This window comes from Galeopterus variegatus, unplaced genomic scaffold (assembly GCF_000696425.1).
Source record: "Galeopterus variegatus unplaced genomic scaffold, G_variegatus-3.0.2 Scaffold2044, whole genome shotgun sequence".
In the NCBI taxonomy this organism is placed as follows: domain Eukaryota; kingdom Metazoa; phylum Chordata; class Mammalia; order Dermoptera; family Cynocephalidae; genus Galeopterus; species Galeopterus variegatus.
The window spans coordinates 94614-110175 of NW_007728155.1; the positions used below are offsets into that span (position 1 = coordinate 94614).

The following is a 15562-nucleotide window of genomic DNA, read 5'->3' on the forward strand; positions in this document are numbered from 1 at the left end:
GTAAGGGGCTACAATAATCAACCACGATGTATATCGACAAAATAAAATTTAAAAAAAAAAAAAAAGGAAGAGTAGAATATAGACAAATAGAGGAAGGAGGAAAAGATGTGTCTGTCTTGCATCTGGGTGATAACAAGAGAAAAATAATGAAAGAAGACTCAGGTTTATGATGGAGAAGTTACAGGAGTTATGAGAGGGCCCTGAATGTCAAAATGAGGAATTTAAACTTAGCTCTCATACAAATAGCATTTTTACATTATTCTTGCAGGGGAAATGTAGGACCGATGTGTCAAGAGAAAGACTAAGAGCAGAGAGGCTAAGATAGGGATATTGCAGTATACAAAGGGTGAGATATTGTACTGTACAAATTGTACTGGGTGAGTGTCATGACAGTAATAGAAGAGAAGGGAGAGCATCAAGAACCATATGGCATAAGGAATCAATAAGATTTGGTGACTAAAATGATTTACGGGAGGACTCAAAATGACCCTTGGAGTTCAAGACTGGGAAAGTGGGAAGATTATTCAATCATTCTTTGGCTATTAAGCACACATTATGGCTAGGTCTTATGTTAGGGGTTGGGGTAGAAAAAACTATGTGACATAGAGCTTATACCGTAGAAGGGGAGAGACAGTTATGTGAATCCAAAGGTGTTGTAGTGGATTGAATTATGTCTCCCGAAAACTCACTGAAGCTTGAATTGTGTCCCCCAAGTTTTATGTATTAGAAACTTGTCCCCCACTGTGACTGTTAAGAGGGTGGGAAATCCTATTATGCTATTAAAAGATGAAGCCTTCAAGAGGTGATTGGATTGTAAGACCAAGAAGTAGTGAATGGATTAAAAATGATGGTCATGGGTGTGGTTTGGAGGGCTTTAAAGGGGAGTATGAAGAGTCTCTCTCTCTCTCTGCTCTCTCTGCTTCCACCATCTTCAATGTGAGACCCCTCAGTCACTGTTACCACCACCAGATGGACTTTGGACTTCCCCGCCTCAGAAACTGTAAGCAATAAATTTCATTTTCTTTATAAATTACCCAGTTCCAAGTATTTTGTTCTAAGCAATGGAAACGGACTAATACAGATGTGATATTGTTACAGGTGCTATGACAGAAGTCTGGGCAAGTGCAGTGGGAATCCAGAGAGAGGAACAGAATGACATTTAACCTGAACAGGCATAATAAGTGACTACTAAGAATAGCAAGATTTCATGGAATTAGAGTTGTAGATTTTGGAGACATTTATGTACTGAGATAAGGATAAATGAAATAAAACATATAAATGTAAACTGTGATGTTAAAATCTTAACTGTTTTTACTTTTTGCAAAAGTGTTGTGAATAGATGAACTATTAGGGAGGAACACAGAAGAAGGGTAGGAATGTTGAAATGGGCCCTTAGAGAAAAACCCACTGCTTTTCCTAAAAAATAGTTTTAGGGAAAAGGAGAATCCATTAGAGGAGAAAGAAAAAAAGAGCTGTTAGAAATACAGGTTAAAGGGTGGTTGGGTGGGGCTGGCAGGTTAGCTCAGTTGGTTAGAGCGCGGTGTTATACCAAGGTCAAGGGTTTGGGTGCTCCACACCAGCCAACCGCCAAAAAAAAAAAAAAAGAAGAAGAAAGAAATACATTTGGAGAACCAAGAATGCATAACATTATAGACGTTAGGGAGAAAAAGAGTTTCAAAGAAGAGAAAGTGGTTGTGACAGGAGTCGAAAGCAGTAGGGAGTTTGATGGGGAGAAACGTAGGAAAAAGCCCATTGAATTCAAAAGACCATAGGAGATCATTAGTGAATTCAAGGTCAAGGGTTTGGGTGCTCCACACCAGCCAACCGCCAAAAAAAAAAAAAAGAAGAAGAAGAAAGAAATACATTTGGAGAACCAAGAATGCATAACATTATAGACGTTAGGGAGAAAAAGAGTTTCAAAGAAGAGAAAGTGGTTGTGACAGGAGTCGAAAGCAGTAGGGAGTTTGATGGGGAGAAACGTAGGAAAAAGCCCATTGAATTCAAAAGACCATAGGAGATCATTAGTGAATTTAAGGAACGAAGATTAAAACCAGATTGCAGTGCTGATAACACCAAGGTCAAGGGTTTGGATCCCCAAGCTGGCCAGCTGCTGAAAAACAAGCAGGGGGAGGGGGGACACCAGATAACAAGGCTCAAAGGAAAGGAATCCTTGTTTAAAAAAGTGTTTGTGCCATTACATGGGGGGGGGGGGGGCAAACAGGATAGAATAGAGCAGGCTCAGACTGGAAATTTGGCTCAATAAACACCTGAGTGAGGTCAGCCAGATATCAAGTACAAACACGGCAGGTAACAACAGCAGGTAGCAACAGTTCAGAAGTCAGAAAGGAGTCAGGAACTGGACTAGAAGACTAATGAGAATCCTGCCAGTCGGGATAGCAAAGAATAACAAGCTATGAAAGACAGCAACTAATGCCGGCCCGTGGCTCACTTGGGAGAGCGTGGTGCTGACAACACCAAGTTAAGGGTTAAGATCCCCTTACTGGTCATCTTTAAAAAAAAAAAAAAAAGACAGCAACTAAAAAGGAAATAGGAATGTCTCCAGAGGACACCATGGAACCTAAAGTGCTAGCAAAATACTTGGCACAAAGTAGATACCTAGTAAATATTTATTGAATGAATGAATGCATTCATTCACAAATAATAGCCTATGATGCTAATGGAAAGAGCATGAGTTTGGAATCAAACCTTAAATCATATTGTAGCCTGTTTATTCATTCTATAAACATTTATTATATGTGCCTGGAATACACGAGACCCTAAGGATCCAAAAATAAAGAGTGCAGCCCTTGACTTCAACAACTCACAGTTGATTGACAGAGTCAGAAGAAACAGACAGTTGTTCTGCAATGTGATAAGTGCTGTGATGAATTTGTGCACAGAAGTGTAGCTCAACCTGTAGACTCCCAGAGGTGATCTGCTGCACTCAGGCCTGGAGGATCAAGAGGGTCAGGAGGACCAGGGGAGGAGGGTTTATAAGTACGGGTGTGTGAGGCTATTCCAACCAGACAGAACAACAAGGCAAGATGTTCAGAGGTGAGTGATCACAGTGAATTCAGGGAACTCTAAATGCTGAATCACGTCTAGAGCCAAAGTGTGATGTGCTAGGTCGGAGGACGGAAGTGGGATGGAATAGATGAGGCCAGAGTAATAAATAGGGGCCTGATCACCAAGAACTTTGTGTAATATGCTAAAGAGATTGGGCTTTATCCTGAAGGTGATGGAAAGCAAATGAAGAATTTTAAGCAGGGGAGAGTCATGATCAAATTTGCATTTTAGAAATAGCAACAGTATGGAGGATGGGTTGGAAGGAGACTAGGCTGGGACTAGGGAGAATAATTTAATAAGCAACTGAGTAATGAGTGGAAAATGACGAGGGCCTGAACTCAGCTAAAATGTAGTGGGCAGGTAGAGGTCAGGACACAGGAATGACAGGTCATGGCATCTGGTCATTTTTAGGGAGGGAGAGAAGGGAGGCTAGGTGAATGCCCAGCTTCCTGCTTGGCAGCTGGGAGAGGGTGGCAGTGGAGGGGAAGGAAAGGAAGAGGGTAAGAGAATGAAATGTATTGACTTTCTTCCTTGTTCCAAGCACTGTGTAAGGAATTTTATATATATTACTTTATTTAATCCTCACAGCAAACCTGGATAATGGGTGTTATTAACCCTCTTCTCCAGATAAGAAAATTGAAATTTAGAGAGCTTAACCAACATAGGTGTTTTTCAGACCCTGACCTGGGATAGGCAGATTGGGAGAGGGTGAAGACATCAGTTAACCCTGAAAGCTTGTTTGCCATGGATGCCAGGGGTATCCTGCAGCAGATTCCAGTCTTAGTCTGCTCTATGGGAAAGATCCTAAAGCTGGGGGAGCATTTCTGAACATAGGAGAGCAAGCTCAGAGAGGTCTGTCCCCTAGGAAACCTCATTTCAAAGAACTGCAAGGTGGACTTCTCCAAGAACAAGGTTCAGGGTAATCCCTAGGTCCCAAGTGAATGGGCAGACCTGGATCAGAACATCTTTCTCCCCCTGGCCTCTCTCTAAGCATTCAATGCTGATCTAGGAAGAGGATGTATGCCTTCCTTCCACCGTCTGGGATTGGCCCAGCCTGGTGATATCTCATTCCCAGGGCCTCATGGAGCTGGGTCTCAGTCATATCAAACACTAAGAAGCAAAGAAGTAATTCAGCTAGTAAGAGCCAGAGTGAGAATATGAACCTAAGTCTGTATGACTCCAAAGCCCACATTACCCACTTTCTTATGTTGGGATAATCACCAAGAAAATATAGAAGTTAGTTTGTGGAGGGTTGACAGTGAGCTCCATTTTAGACATATTAAAATTGAGATGCCTATGTAAGATCCATGTGAATTCATCTAATAAACTGTTGGGTATATTAGCCCTTGTACAAGTTATTGAAACTCTCTGAGCCTGTTTTCTCATCTATAAAAAAGTGATATTACCTATCTTATAGGGTTAACACAGGTAAGGATCGTTACTCAGTATTCTGCTCATATTGCACACCCAATAAGAATAAATGAATGAGGAAATTACCTGTAGTACCTATAATATTCTACATAATCTTTACCACACAATTTAGAGTTCAAGTATGTATTTCCTTTTAAGATCTAGGAGTTTATTCAGTCTCCATAATTAGATTGCAATTTTCTCTGTAATAGGGACCCTCTCTTTTGTCCCTCTCATGGTGCCTAGCCACAGAGTGGGCCCTTGATAACTTATTGCTAGGTTAAATTGTCAACTGTGGAAGTGTTTCAGGGCCCAAGTATGGAGGACCCCTCTCTTCTTCCTGTAGTCTCTTTCCTGGTTGGTGATACCGCTGTCCTCTCAATCTACCACACTAGGCACCTGGAGTCACCTTTGACTCCTCTTCTTCCTGCTCAGCCCAGATATTTTCGTAGTACTGTTTCCCTTCCCATGTATTTCTCAAAACACTTTCCTCCTCTACATCCTACCACTATCCTTGTTCAGGCTTAATCTCTCACCTTCATTAAGGAATAGCTTTCTAACAGATCTTTTTGCCTTCAGTCCTGCCTCCTCAAACTCATCCTTAAACAGCCAGCAGAGTAAGCTTTCTAGAATATAGATTTGACTGTGTCATTTCCCAGCTTACCCTTTAAAAGCTTTATGGACACATGAGGTCTCCTGTGATCTGGCCCTACCTACATCTCAGCCTCATATCCAATTTATCCAGCCTTATCTCTTCCCACTTCCCACCTGAAATGTCGTGCTCCAGCAAGAGAGGCCTGCTTGTGGTTCTACCCGATTTTATCTTTTTGTATCTGGCTTCTTGAATTTCTCGGATTACACCTTCTGCCTAGACGCCTTTTACTTTTCCCTGGCTAATTCTGCATTATCCTTTAAAAACCAATTCATTTGCCACTCCTCCAAGAAGCCTATCCTGCCTCCTCCTCAACATCCCTTTGCCAAAGCAGGATTAGGTGTTCATCTTCTGTGGTCTCATCGTGCTCTGCGCATAGCACCATCGTTGATCTGACTATATTTCTTTATATTTGTTTAAAGGTCTATCTCCCTGACTAGCATTTAAACTCCATGAGGGCAGGAGAGCATCCTATTCATCTTTTATCCTGAGTGTTTAACACATAGTATGTTCTCATATTTGTTGATTGAATGAATTAGTATGAATTCGCACAGAGACACATTCAAGAAAAGGCACCAACAGATATATTCAAACAAATATACTCACCATTTCCCAAGGACCAGATCAAAGCACTGATGCTCTCTGAAACTCACCTTATTTCAAAATGCAAAGTTATGCATAGTTGGATGTTGTACGATTTGCAGTTAAGGATTCTACCAACTCATCTGGGAACCTAGACAAGGCTCTTTTTAATTCAGTCTCTCCTCTCTGTCTCTGAGTGTGTGTGTGTGTGTGTGCGCATATTTGTTAAAAAATCATTAAGCATTTCAAGATGGCAACAGCAGTGCATTGAACCAAGCGTGGGGACTCCTCTGAATGCAGAGCCTTGTGTGACTGCACAGGTCACACACCCATGAAGCCAGCTCTGATGCAAGAGTTCCCAAATCAACCCCAACTCTGACTTAATTCTCAACCTTCCCTAGTAAGGAAGTGGGACTCCTTCTAGCTCTTTGCATGGGCCCTTAATTAGACTCCAGTCTCGTTTTAAGAACTTTTCTTTTGGGAAACTTGTGCAATTGTTACACCTATTCTTTTTACTACTGACATACTGCATGTGAAAAATCTTGCTCTGTTTCTCCCCCTCTTTCTCTCTTCCCAGCTTGGCAAGGATCCCTGTACAGAGGAGGCTGCAGATGTAGCCTAAAGCTCAGCAGTAGGGAAAATCTCCATAAATCTAATAAAGAGCAGCTTCTAATATGTCATGAGGTCACCACCCACTGGTGTCCCTCCCCATGTACCACCAACCAGCACTTTGGGCATGCTAGGAAAACCTCCCATCCAGGCCTTTGCCCTGGGTTCAGAGTCTGTGCCCTACCTACATAGTAGCTGAGAGCAACTAAGGGCACACACGACAGAAGTCCCTTGTTTTTCAGATACCGATAGCCATAGTCCTAACTCCAATCACTGGCAGCTCCTGAGATCAGAGGGAAAGCAAAGCCAGCGTGGGAGTTGGGGAGAGGCATACCACACCAGATTCTGTGGCCTGCAGGTGGCATGCTGCCTAAGAGGAGCAGGTAGGAAAATTGTTGGGGGCCAGAGACTAAAAGCAATAAAGTACAGATAGTGCTGGGGATCAGGTTCAGGTCAGATATAGGAAGAGGCTCTGCAGAAGTGAGAGAAGGTCAAGGGTGGCCCAGAGCAGACTACTAACCCCTTACACATTCAGGGGTCTGTAGTGGCCACTCCAACACCTAAAGCCATGGCCAGTGGAGAAGACGAGCCAAGGAACTGTGTGGTGTGTGGGGACCGAGCCACAGGCTATCACTTCCATGCCCTGACTTGTGAAGGCTGCAAGGGTTTCTTCAGGTGAGAGCCTCCTCCCCAATAGAAATAACCCCCCAAACTTCCAATCAGTAAACCTAAAAACCCCAGCACAGGCTTGAGTTTGTCCAGCCACATTACTTCTGTATCTTGGAGTCTAACTACCCTGTGGCTAGCACTTTACATCTTGCCACCCACAAGATACATAGACTGGTGGCGTAATAACAGAGAGAGGCCAGATTTTGTCTGACGGACACAGTTCATTAGCCAAGAGTACTTATTATGTACCCACTACCTGCAAAGCACCGAGTTAGTATATTATATCAACTAGGCTTTCCTGAGTGATCCTGTGTCCCCATGGAAATGCTTGAGATGTGTCCTGTCCTATCCACCCCTGGGGACCTTGGGCACAGCTCAGATTAGCTCATGTCACCACAGATTCCCAGGTCTTTTAGACCATGTCCTCAGCCCCTTCCATTCTCACCTGCATGTTCGCTGCCATTCCAGACCCTAATAATGTCTCTGTCTCTCACAGACGAACAGTTGGCAAAAGCACTGGTCTCACTTGTCCCTTCGCTGGAAGCTGTGAGGTCAGCAAGGCTCAGAGGCGCCACTGCCCAGCCTGTAGGTTGCAGAAGTGCCTGGATGCTGGCATGAGGAAAGACAGTGAGTTGCCCCCTACCATCCCAAGAATCCATTGACTGTGTCTCTCTGCTTTGTCCTTGTAAAAGCTCAGCCTCTACACAGCAGGCAGAGTAAGCTTTTTGAAACTAGTTGGATTATGTCACTATTCTGCTCAAAACCTCTAATGGCTCCCTATCTCTCTTAAGTTACATGATCTCATGGTCTAGCTCCCCCACACTACCTTGCTCAATCCATTCCAGCCACACTGACTTTAATGTCAACCTTGAACGCACCAAACACACTCTTCCCCAGGACTTTTGCACTTATCCTCTCCCTTACCTGAAAGACTCTTCTAGATATTATTTTTTTTTTCTTCTTTTGGTGGCTGGCCGGTATGGGGAATCCGAACCTGTGACCTTGGTGGTACAAGGCTGCACTCTAACCCACTGAGCTAGTTCGCCAGCCCTTCTCCTAGATATTCATATAGCTATGGCTTTCCTTCTCTCTTCTATCTCTTGAGTACAGTGTCTGCCACCTAGTAGGTACTCAATAAGTGTTTAATTAATGCTTTCTCTATGCTAGGTAACTATGCTATATGCCCAACAGATGATATAACTGGTGCTCACAGAAGTTAACTTGCTGGCTGGCCGGGTAGCTCAGTTGGCTTCAGTGTGGTGTTATAACACCAACGTCAGGGTTTGCATCCTCATATGTCCAGCAGCCAAAAAAAAAAAAGGTTAACTTGCATTCAACTAAAAAGTTGTACAGTCAATATTCAAACTCAAGTCTGTCTGACTCCCAAACTCTTGCTTTTTCCAATATATCATATTATTTTTCAATACAGAGCAGTGGAAAGGAAACTGTAGAAGTCAAAAGATTGTGGTTTGAATTCAGTCCACGTCACTCATCTTGTGACCTTGGACTATCATTGGAATCTAAGCCTGTTTATGTTTCTGAAAAACCTGAATAAGACCTGCCTTGTCTATGATAGCATTGTTTCATCCAGTGAGATTTATTTAAACTTGGAACCTTTGAAATGACAATGCTACTCAAACTAAGGTGATATTTCAGTTATCGAGACTGCTCCCTCTTCAATGTTTCCCCAGAAGCTAAACATCTCCTTACACCCTCCCCACTTTACTCGCCACCCTTCCCTTCTCTCCCACAGTGCACTGATTTCTGCCGCAGTGCCTCATGGGTTGGTGAGAGCATGCAAGAATCCCCTGCCACCTGGAGCCTCTTGGATTTCAGCCAAGCCCCAGGAAGCCCAAGAAACTTTCCTCCCTTCTCCCATCCTTCATTGTGCAGGGCAGCTGAGGGTCCCAGATCAAGGACTGGAAGAGAGAGGTGGTGCTCTCTGCTGGTTTCATTACCTTTGTCATATCTCTTGCTTGGCACAGTGATACTGTCAGCAGAAGCCCTGGCGTTGCGGCGAGCAAAGCAGGCCCAGCGGCGGGCACAGCAAAAACCTATGCAGCTGAGTAAGGAGCAGAAGGAGCTGGTCCAGACACTCTTGGGGGCCCACACTCGCCACGTAGGCACCATGTTTGACCAGTTTGTGCAGTTCAGGGTGAGCACTTATAGGATCTGGGCTGGACTGTGACCAAAAGGGAACCCAAGGAGGCTGATCTCAGGGAGAGGACTATGTGCCATGCACCAATATTGAGGACAGGACTTCTCCAGAACCCCAGCCTGGGCAAGCTCCTCAGCAAGGAACCCTTCCAAGACTGGAGAAGCCTGAAGGAGAGCCCTAGAGCCAGGGTGTTGCTCATGTTCTGATCTCTGCAGCCTCCAGCTCATCTGTTCATCCATCACCAACCCCTGCCTGCCCTGGCCCCTGTGCTGCCTCTGCTCACACACATCGCAGACATCAACACTTTCATGGTACAGCAAATCATCAAGTTCACCAAGGATCTGCCCCTCTTCCGGTGAGTATCCTCCCCTCATCTTTCAGGAAGCAAACATTTCAGTAACGCATACCCTAACCCCTGCAAAAAAGTCATTGACTGAACTAACGCATCCCTCAGCCTTTCCAAGCACCAGGTCTAGAATTCCCAGCTTTGTTTCTAAATGTGTCAATCAGGACTGGGAGTTCCTCTCCCTCTCTGAAGTTCAGGTTTGAGTCTAAAGTGCCCTTGTTTCCTGCTCCCCACAGGTCCCTGCCCATAGAGGACCAGATCTCCCTTCTCAAAGGAGCAGCTCTGGAAATCTGTCACATTGCACTCAATACAACTTTCTGTCTCCAAACACAAAACTTCCTCTGTGGGCCTCTTCGCTACACAATGGAAGATGGAGCCCATGGTACTTTGACAGAGCAGCAGAAGGCATGTATCCTTGTGGTATGGTATGTGGTAAGGTGACCTGGAGGCTCCTAAACCTAGCATCTCCCACAGCGGGGTTCGAGGCTGAGTTTTTGGAGTTGCTCTTTCACTTTCATGGGACACTGAGACGACTGCAGCTGCAAGAGCCTGAGTATGTGCTCATGGCTGCCATGGCCCTCTTCTCTCCTGGTGAGTACCTCCCAAAGCCCAGAAACTTTTGCTTCACCACCTCTGTCCAAACTCTCAACTCCTTGAATCCATCCATCCCAGGACTTCTAGCCTTCAAACCTGCAGAGTAGGTCTATACCAGCCTCGCTCCTAAGGCTCTGTGCAGGCCCACCCCACCCCCCACGTTGTCCTTCCCAGTTTCCTATCTTACAGACCGGCCTGGAGTTACCCAGAGAGAGGAGATTGATCAGCTGCAAGAGGAGATGGCACTGACTCTGCAGAGCTACATCAAGGGCCAGCAGCCAAGGCCCCGGGACAGGTATAGTGGGAGACTGGGGCTTGGAGACCTTACCAGGGCAGGAAGAAGTTAGAACACTGAGCTCAGGATGAATGTTTTACTGTCCTTTTCTTTGGGAAACCAGGTCTCTTGGGGGTCTAGTCCTTCACTCTGGCCATCCCCATCTCACGTATTTATAGCATTCAAAGTGCCCTTACTTCACTGCCATTTCATCTCACTTTTTCCAGATTTTTTTATTCAGTAGAGATGCAAAGTAGTAGCTCACAGGCTCTTTATAATAGCATTCCTGAGATTGATGACATCCATCACCTTACCAGTCCAACTTCCCAGATTAAAGCAGACTTTTAAGAGTCTTGTTTGCTCTTTTTCCTTGGCCCTTCCTCTCCTCTCCATTGGGCCAATTCCTTTAATTTTTCATTTCCCTCGAAGTTATGGTCATTCACAGTTTCATGGACAAAACCAGTCCCTGGTTCAATAGTCCGTGATCTATCAAGGCTTTGAGGTACGCACCACTTCTGTTCTTGCTCATTCCTCAATGAGCCAGTTTGGCCAGAGAGGGGATGCTTTAAACCATAGAACATGCCCACCCTCTAGAACCTGCTATAGAAGGTCAGACCCTCAGATTCTACACAGTTGAAGTTCTGGCCAAGTCTGGGGCTTTCTTCACACTTGGCCTTCAGAGCTCTGGGTTCAGGAAAAACCAAGCATGGCTAGAAAAAACAATGTCAGGCAGAGGCCCCCTTGGGGACCTCTGGAACCTTTGATGTGTCATACCAGAACATGATTTTCTCTAATGTTCAGACCTAGCTTCACTGAGAGACAGTTCAGGGGATCAGGGCCTCAGGACAAGACACCAGCTGCTGTATTTCCCTTCGCTTTCCCTGGTAACCCCACTACTTCCTCCAAAGGTTTCTGTATGCAAAGCTGCTGGGCCTGTTGGCTGAGCTCCGGAGCATTAAGAATGAATATGAGTACCAAATCCAACATATCCAGGGACTGTTTGCCATGATGCCACTGCTCCAGGAGATCTGTAGCTGAGGCCTGGGCTCACCACCGTCCCCAGCCCACCTGGGACACACTGGACTGGAAAGGGGCAAATACTGGGACCAGAGATTGTGACCAGTAGAAAAGGAGCCCCGTGGCTACAATGAAAGATTAAAGCAATAATTGCCTCTTCATGCATCATGGGGGAAGCGGGGGGTGACCATGGCGACAAAGTTTTTCTCTGGAACCACAGAAGATGGGCAAGGAAGAAGCCTCACGGGTTGAGAGGTAAAGAAGCTCCTTCTGGGAATGGGTGGGCTCCACCTTCTGAGACCAAAGGTTTAGCCCTTCAGCCCTACTTTCCCAGCCTTGGGAAGCTCTGGGGTACAAAACCAGATGGGGAACTAATCCCATGCAGACTTTTCTGCTCCGAAGACGAAGGGGCTAGGAGCTTTAATCAAAAGGGAAACAAAGAAGGAAGCAGAGGGGGAAGGGGGAATTCAGCCAGACATACCCCTTAATACTTCTCCCTTAGTCCAGAGCCATGAGAGCACGAGGACGATGATAGTGGGGCTGGTGGCAGAGGTGGTAGCCTCAAACCACTGCCCTATTGGCTGCCCCTGTGGTAGCTCTAGTTCTGAGGAGGGCATGGTCCTGTCCCCCACTCTGCTCCTGGGACCTAGAAGTTACCCAGGATGGTGGACTCTGGAGATAGGCCTAGTCTCTGGCCCTAGGGCATCTGACTCAGAGGTTCCAGCTGCTGTGCGTACTGGTTCTGGGACAACCTCAGCCCACAGTGATACTGAAGCCACAATGGAATCTGTTGCGCCAGTGATTGAGGAAGGCTCCGAGGGCTAGGGTGACAGGGAGGGGGGGCATCTTCTTCTCCAGCACAGCACCTACACACCAGTTACTATCCACCAAGCCTGTTGGGGAAGAGAATATTGACTAAGTTAGTTAAGAGGGCTTGGAGAAAGGAGTACGCAGAAGTAAGGTAGAGCTTGTCTCCCTCTGTATCCCCCAGTCCCTCAGCACATCTGAATGTCATTGCAATAACCTTTACCTCTAAACACCATGTTGGCCTGGGGCAGAGTTAGGTGGTAACCAAAGGAGAAGGTTGTGTCTTGTAGCCGTGTGTTTGCCTCAAACTCCACTCCAACCTGAACCTGAGAACCATGGGCAAAGATGAGAGAGGGATCATTCTCAGTGAAGACTAGATGGGTTCTGAGAGGGGAGCAGCAGAACAAAGGCACACATGAGAATATTTATGTAGTGTGGGTAGGAAGAATACCATGTCAGCAGGGCTAGTGGAGGTCCAGAGGGGCAAAAGTTCATCACTGACTTGCTGGGGTGAGGGATGAGACCCATAATCTCACCTGTTCATTTGCCCTGTGGTAATAACTTGCATGGGCCCCGCCTGATCCCACATTCAATGTAGCTACCCAGTGTACGGCTGTAAAACCAAAGTACAGGGGGAAAGGAGCATTACTATAGTAGGACACAGGCCAGGAACCCTAACGAAGTCCAGAATTGCCACCTCCATCACTACCCCACCTTGCCCCATACCTGAATACTTCCCAGCCAGTGTCAAGATGGCCCCCTCTTCGCCTGGCCGTCGGTGATAAACTAGCTCTCCTCCCAGCACCAGCCGATGAGTGAGGCTCTGTAGGAAGTGAGCCACCATGATCACTGTGGGAGTGGGGAGACATGAACTCAGTCATAGAGACAACATCCAGCTCCCTCTCCCCAGGAACCCCAATCCCAGCCTGCCCAAGAAGTTCCTTATCTAATCCCCAAACTGTACAGAAGATAAAGAGGCATAGCCAACATTAGCAGATGGGCAGCCAAGATAAAAGAGCCCTGCCCCAATTCCTCACCCGATTCCCCAATCAGGTCAGGATTTCCTAGAGTCAGAGTGGCTGTGTAGTCATCTCCCCGGTACTCTCCATCAAACTGCCATGTCAGGAACTTGGCCTGCTGTGTCTGGGTGGGGAGAGCAAGAAGTAAAATCTCTCTCCCTCTTAATGGTCACTATTGCCCCTGCTCCTCCCCCTGGAACCACCAGAGCAGGACACTCATGCAGGAGAAAGAGGAAGTGCCTCAGTGGATGGAGGCAGAAACTGTAGGTCACCTGGAAAACAGCCTTAGCTCGGAGCTGCTCTGTCAAGAGGAGCAGGACCTGGGCGTTGAGGCTGCCGCTGCTGTCCATATCCCCTACCACAGTGGGGAACACCTGTGGAATGAAGAGTGTAGACAGTAAGGAGAGTGTAGACAGTAAGGCTGAGTACCATTCAGACTGAACCCAAAGGATTTCATTAACCTTACCCAGCGCCCCCTGGTGGAGGCACAAAGATAAACTCTGGGCTGCTCACACAAATGTTTCCCTCCCCTCTGCCATAACACACACATTTCCTCCTCTTCCAGACCCGAGTCCCAGGTGGGCTTTTAGGGAGATGACGCAGGTGTATGGTGCCCTCACCTCAGTGGGGCTAAGCTGCCAGTCCCCTGCATAGGCCGCATGGAGGTGATAGCCCGGCAAGCCCAGGGCACTCATGTGCACCGAGTGAGCCACCTGAAGAAAGAGGAGTCAATGGAGGAGAGAGCATTCCTACTCCATTTCAGTGCTGCATCACCCTTAGAATCCCAAATATCCCAACAGATTAAAAGCAACAAGTCCCACAGGTAAGGGAGGTAAAGAGAGCCCCACATCCTCCCTCATTTGTCCCAAATAGTCTGGCTAAGCCTGGAGTACAAAGCAAAGGAGAAGAGTATCCAGGGATAGGCAAGGAAGAATAGTAAGCAGGGGCCAGAGAAGTGGGAGCACCTGGAAATGGCTGCTCAGAACCTTGTTGACAACAAGCTTCACTCCCTCCATCTGTGCTGGGAATACATCTGAAGGGGGTGGGAAGAAGGCAAGGAATAAGCACAGGCAAGAAACCTCTACCCCAAGAGGTAGTCTCCCCTTTCAATACCATAGGAGGCACTTTGGAGGTACTGACCTCCTTTCAAGTCCTGCAACAAAATGTTCCACTTATTTGGGCACCTGATCCTCCCTGACACCGGATGCCCCCTGTGATTTCCCCTTTCCTGCTCCCATCGCTGGACACCCAGCATTTAAGACCCTCCCCTCCTCCGCCCCTTCATCTTGAGACAGTCAAATGCCAAGTTCTCACCTTTGCATAGCCGGTGCAGTTCATCGAAGCTCCCAGGGTTGGGCAGAGGTTCCTCTCGGCGGGGGCCCCGGCGGGGCAAAGTCCCCATCGGTGACAGGCCCAATGTGTTCCCCATTTTAGTTCAGATGACAGGGAGGGGACGGGGTTAGCCTAGGAAAGGACGCTAGTGCGCTCTCTACCCACCACGGGCCCCACCCTCCATCATCTGGTTCCCCAGTCCCAGAAACTTCCACATGGTCCGATGCTAGACCTGCAACAGGAAGAGTTGGGGGAGAGAGCAACGATGGGGAGACCGACCTCAGGCACACTCCTGCCCTATCTGATCCCGCACCCCCACCTGTCACCCCTGTCCTCTCTCCCACTCTCTAATCCTAGCCCTCACCACAGTCCTCACCTAGCTTCCGACCGTCTCTACTCTTCATTCCCAGCTTCCAAGGCCAAGACCGCAACGGAGCAGCATCCCTTACCATCTCAGATCATCATGCTGTCCCTTTCTCCCGGGCACACCCGGTCATCTTGATGGGGGCAGCCATCTTGAGTGATGGCAAGACTGCGGCTTCACGCTGCATTCCCATTGTGGCCATGAGCGCCATCTTGGAACTGGGCAAAGAAGGACATCAAAGACGCAACCCTCCGGTGGTTGGGCCCCGCCCAATTGATTAAAAAAAAACAAAAAACAGCTGCCTCGATCTCCCAAGGGCCAATGGGAGAGGAGGAAGCAAAGGAATGACAGGCGTGAAGGCCCGAGAGCTTTCAGTCCGGAGCTGCAGAGGCAGGCAGGACTTGATTTGGTGGCTCCTTAGTCTTCAGCAGAAGACGCTAAATCGCCCAGCTTCTCCAAGGTCGGGAAAAACCTGTGAGTGTAGAAGACGCTAGAGGGAGCATCTCGAAGCTTGGGCCACTGAAACTCCGTCCACCACCCATAAGAAAAGCGAAACTAGAGCCTGGAGACATGCATTTTGTGAAGGGTGGCGGAGCGAACGACTATGAACTTCTTTCGAACCATGGTTCATTCCTATCGTTCCCCCCCCCCCCCCCCCCCCCC

At 47.2% G+C, this 15562-nt stretch overlaps 3 protein-coding genes across 4 annotated transcripts in view; 2 read left to right on the forward strand and 1 right to left on the reverse strand.

The window, feature by feature from the left end:
- The window catches only part of NR1I3 (nuclear receptor subfamily 1, group I, member 3), a 38421-nt gene extending 26883 nt beyond the window's left edge, over positions 1-11538 (forward strand). The window contains exons 2-10 of the mRNA XM_008580192.1: positions 6562-6702; positions 6855-6994; positions 7485-7615; positions 8974-9143; positions 9362-9501; positions 9729-9874; positions 9955-10083; positions 10276-10381; positions 11269-11538. Coding sequence (XP_008578414.1) covers positions 6888-6994; positions 7485-7615; positions 8974-9143; positions 9362-9501; positions 9729-9874; positions 9955-10083; positions 10276-10381; positions 11269-11398 — 1059 coding nt within the window. The 5' untranslated portion in view covers positions 6562-6702; positions 6855-6887 and the 3' untranslated portion in view covers positions 11399-11538. The remainder of the gene's footprint in view (positions 1-6561; positions 6703-6854; positions 6995-7484; positions 7616-8973; positions 9144-9361; positions 9502-9728; positions 9875-9954; positions 10084-10275; positions 10382-11268) is intronic.
- Positions 11539-11752: 214 nt separating this feature from the next.
- On the reverse strand, positions 11753-15123 carry TOMM40L (translocase of outer mitochondrial membrane 40 homolog (yeast)-like). Of its 2 annotated transcripts, none has more exons than XM_008580189.1 (10): positions 14985-15123; positions 14518-14767; positions 14169-14236; positions 13824-13916; positions 13476-13577; positions 13222-13327; positions 12911-13033; positions 12721-12797; positions 12408-12510; positions 11753-12270 (listed from the first exon to the last, which is right to left on the reverse strand). In XM_008580189.1, the coding sequence occupies exons 2-10, from the start codon at positions 14630-14632 to the stop codon at positions 12131-12133; spliced, it is 927 nt and encodes a 308-aa protein (XP_008578411.1). In that variant the 5' UTR covers positions 14633-14767; positions 14985-15123; the 3' UTR covers positions 11753-12130. The 2 variants fall into 2 exon arrangements, with proteins under 2 accessions (XP_008578411.1, XP_008578412.1); XM_008580190.1 differs by having other exon boundaries at positions 14912-15003.
- Positions 15124-15304: 181 nt separating this feature from the next.
- APOA2 (apolipoprotein A-II) overlaps positions 15305-15562 on the forward strand; it is a 3431-nt gene continuing 3173 nt past the window's right edge. The window contains exon 1 of the mRNA XM_008580188.1: positions 15305-15373. The gene's annotated coding sequence lies outside the window, so the exon portion shown is untranslated. The remainder of the gene's footprint in view (positions 15374-15562) is intronic.

Coding starts and splice junctions, on each gene's coding strand:
- TOMM40L (XM_008580189.1), bottom strand. CDS start 14,632: ATGGGGAACACATTGGGCCTGTCACCGATGGGGACTTTGCCCCGCCGG. Junction 13,578..13,823: donor GGCAGCTTAGCCCCACTGAG/GTGAGGGCACCA, acceptor TTCATTCCACAG/GTGTTCCCCACTGTGGTAGG. Junction 13,034..13,221: donor TGACCTGATTGGGGAATCGG/GTGAGGAATTGG, acceptor CCACTCCCACAG/TGATCATGGTGGCTCACTTC.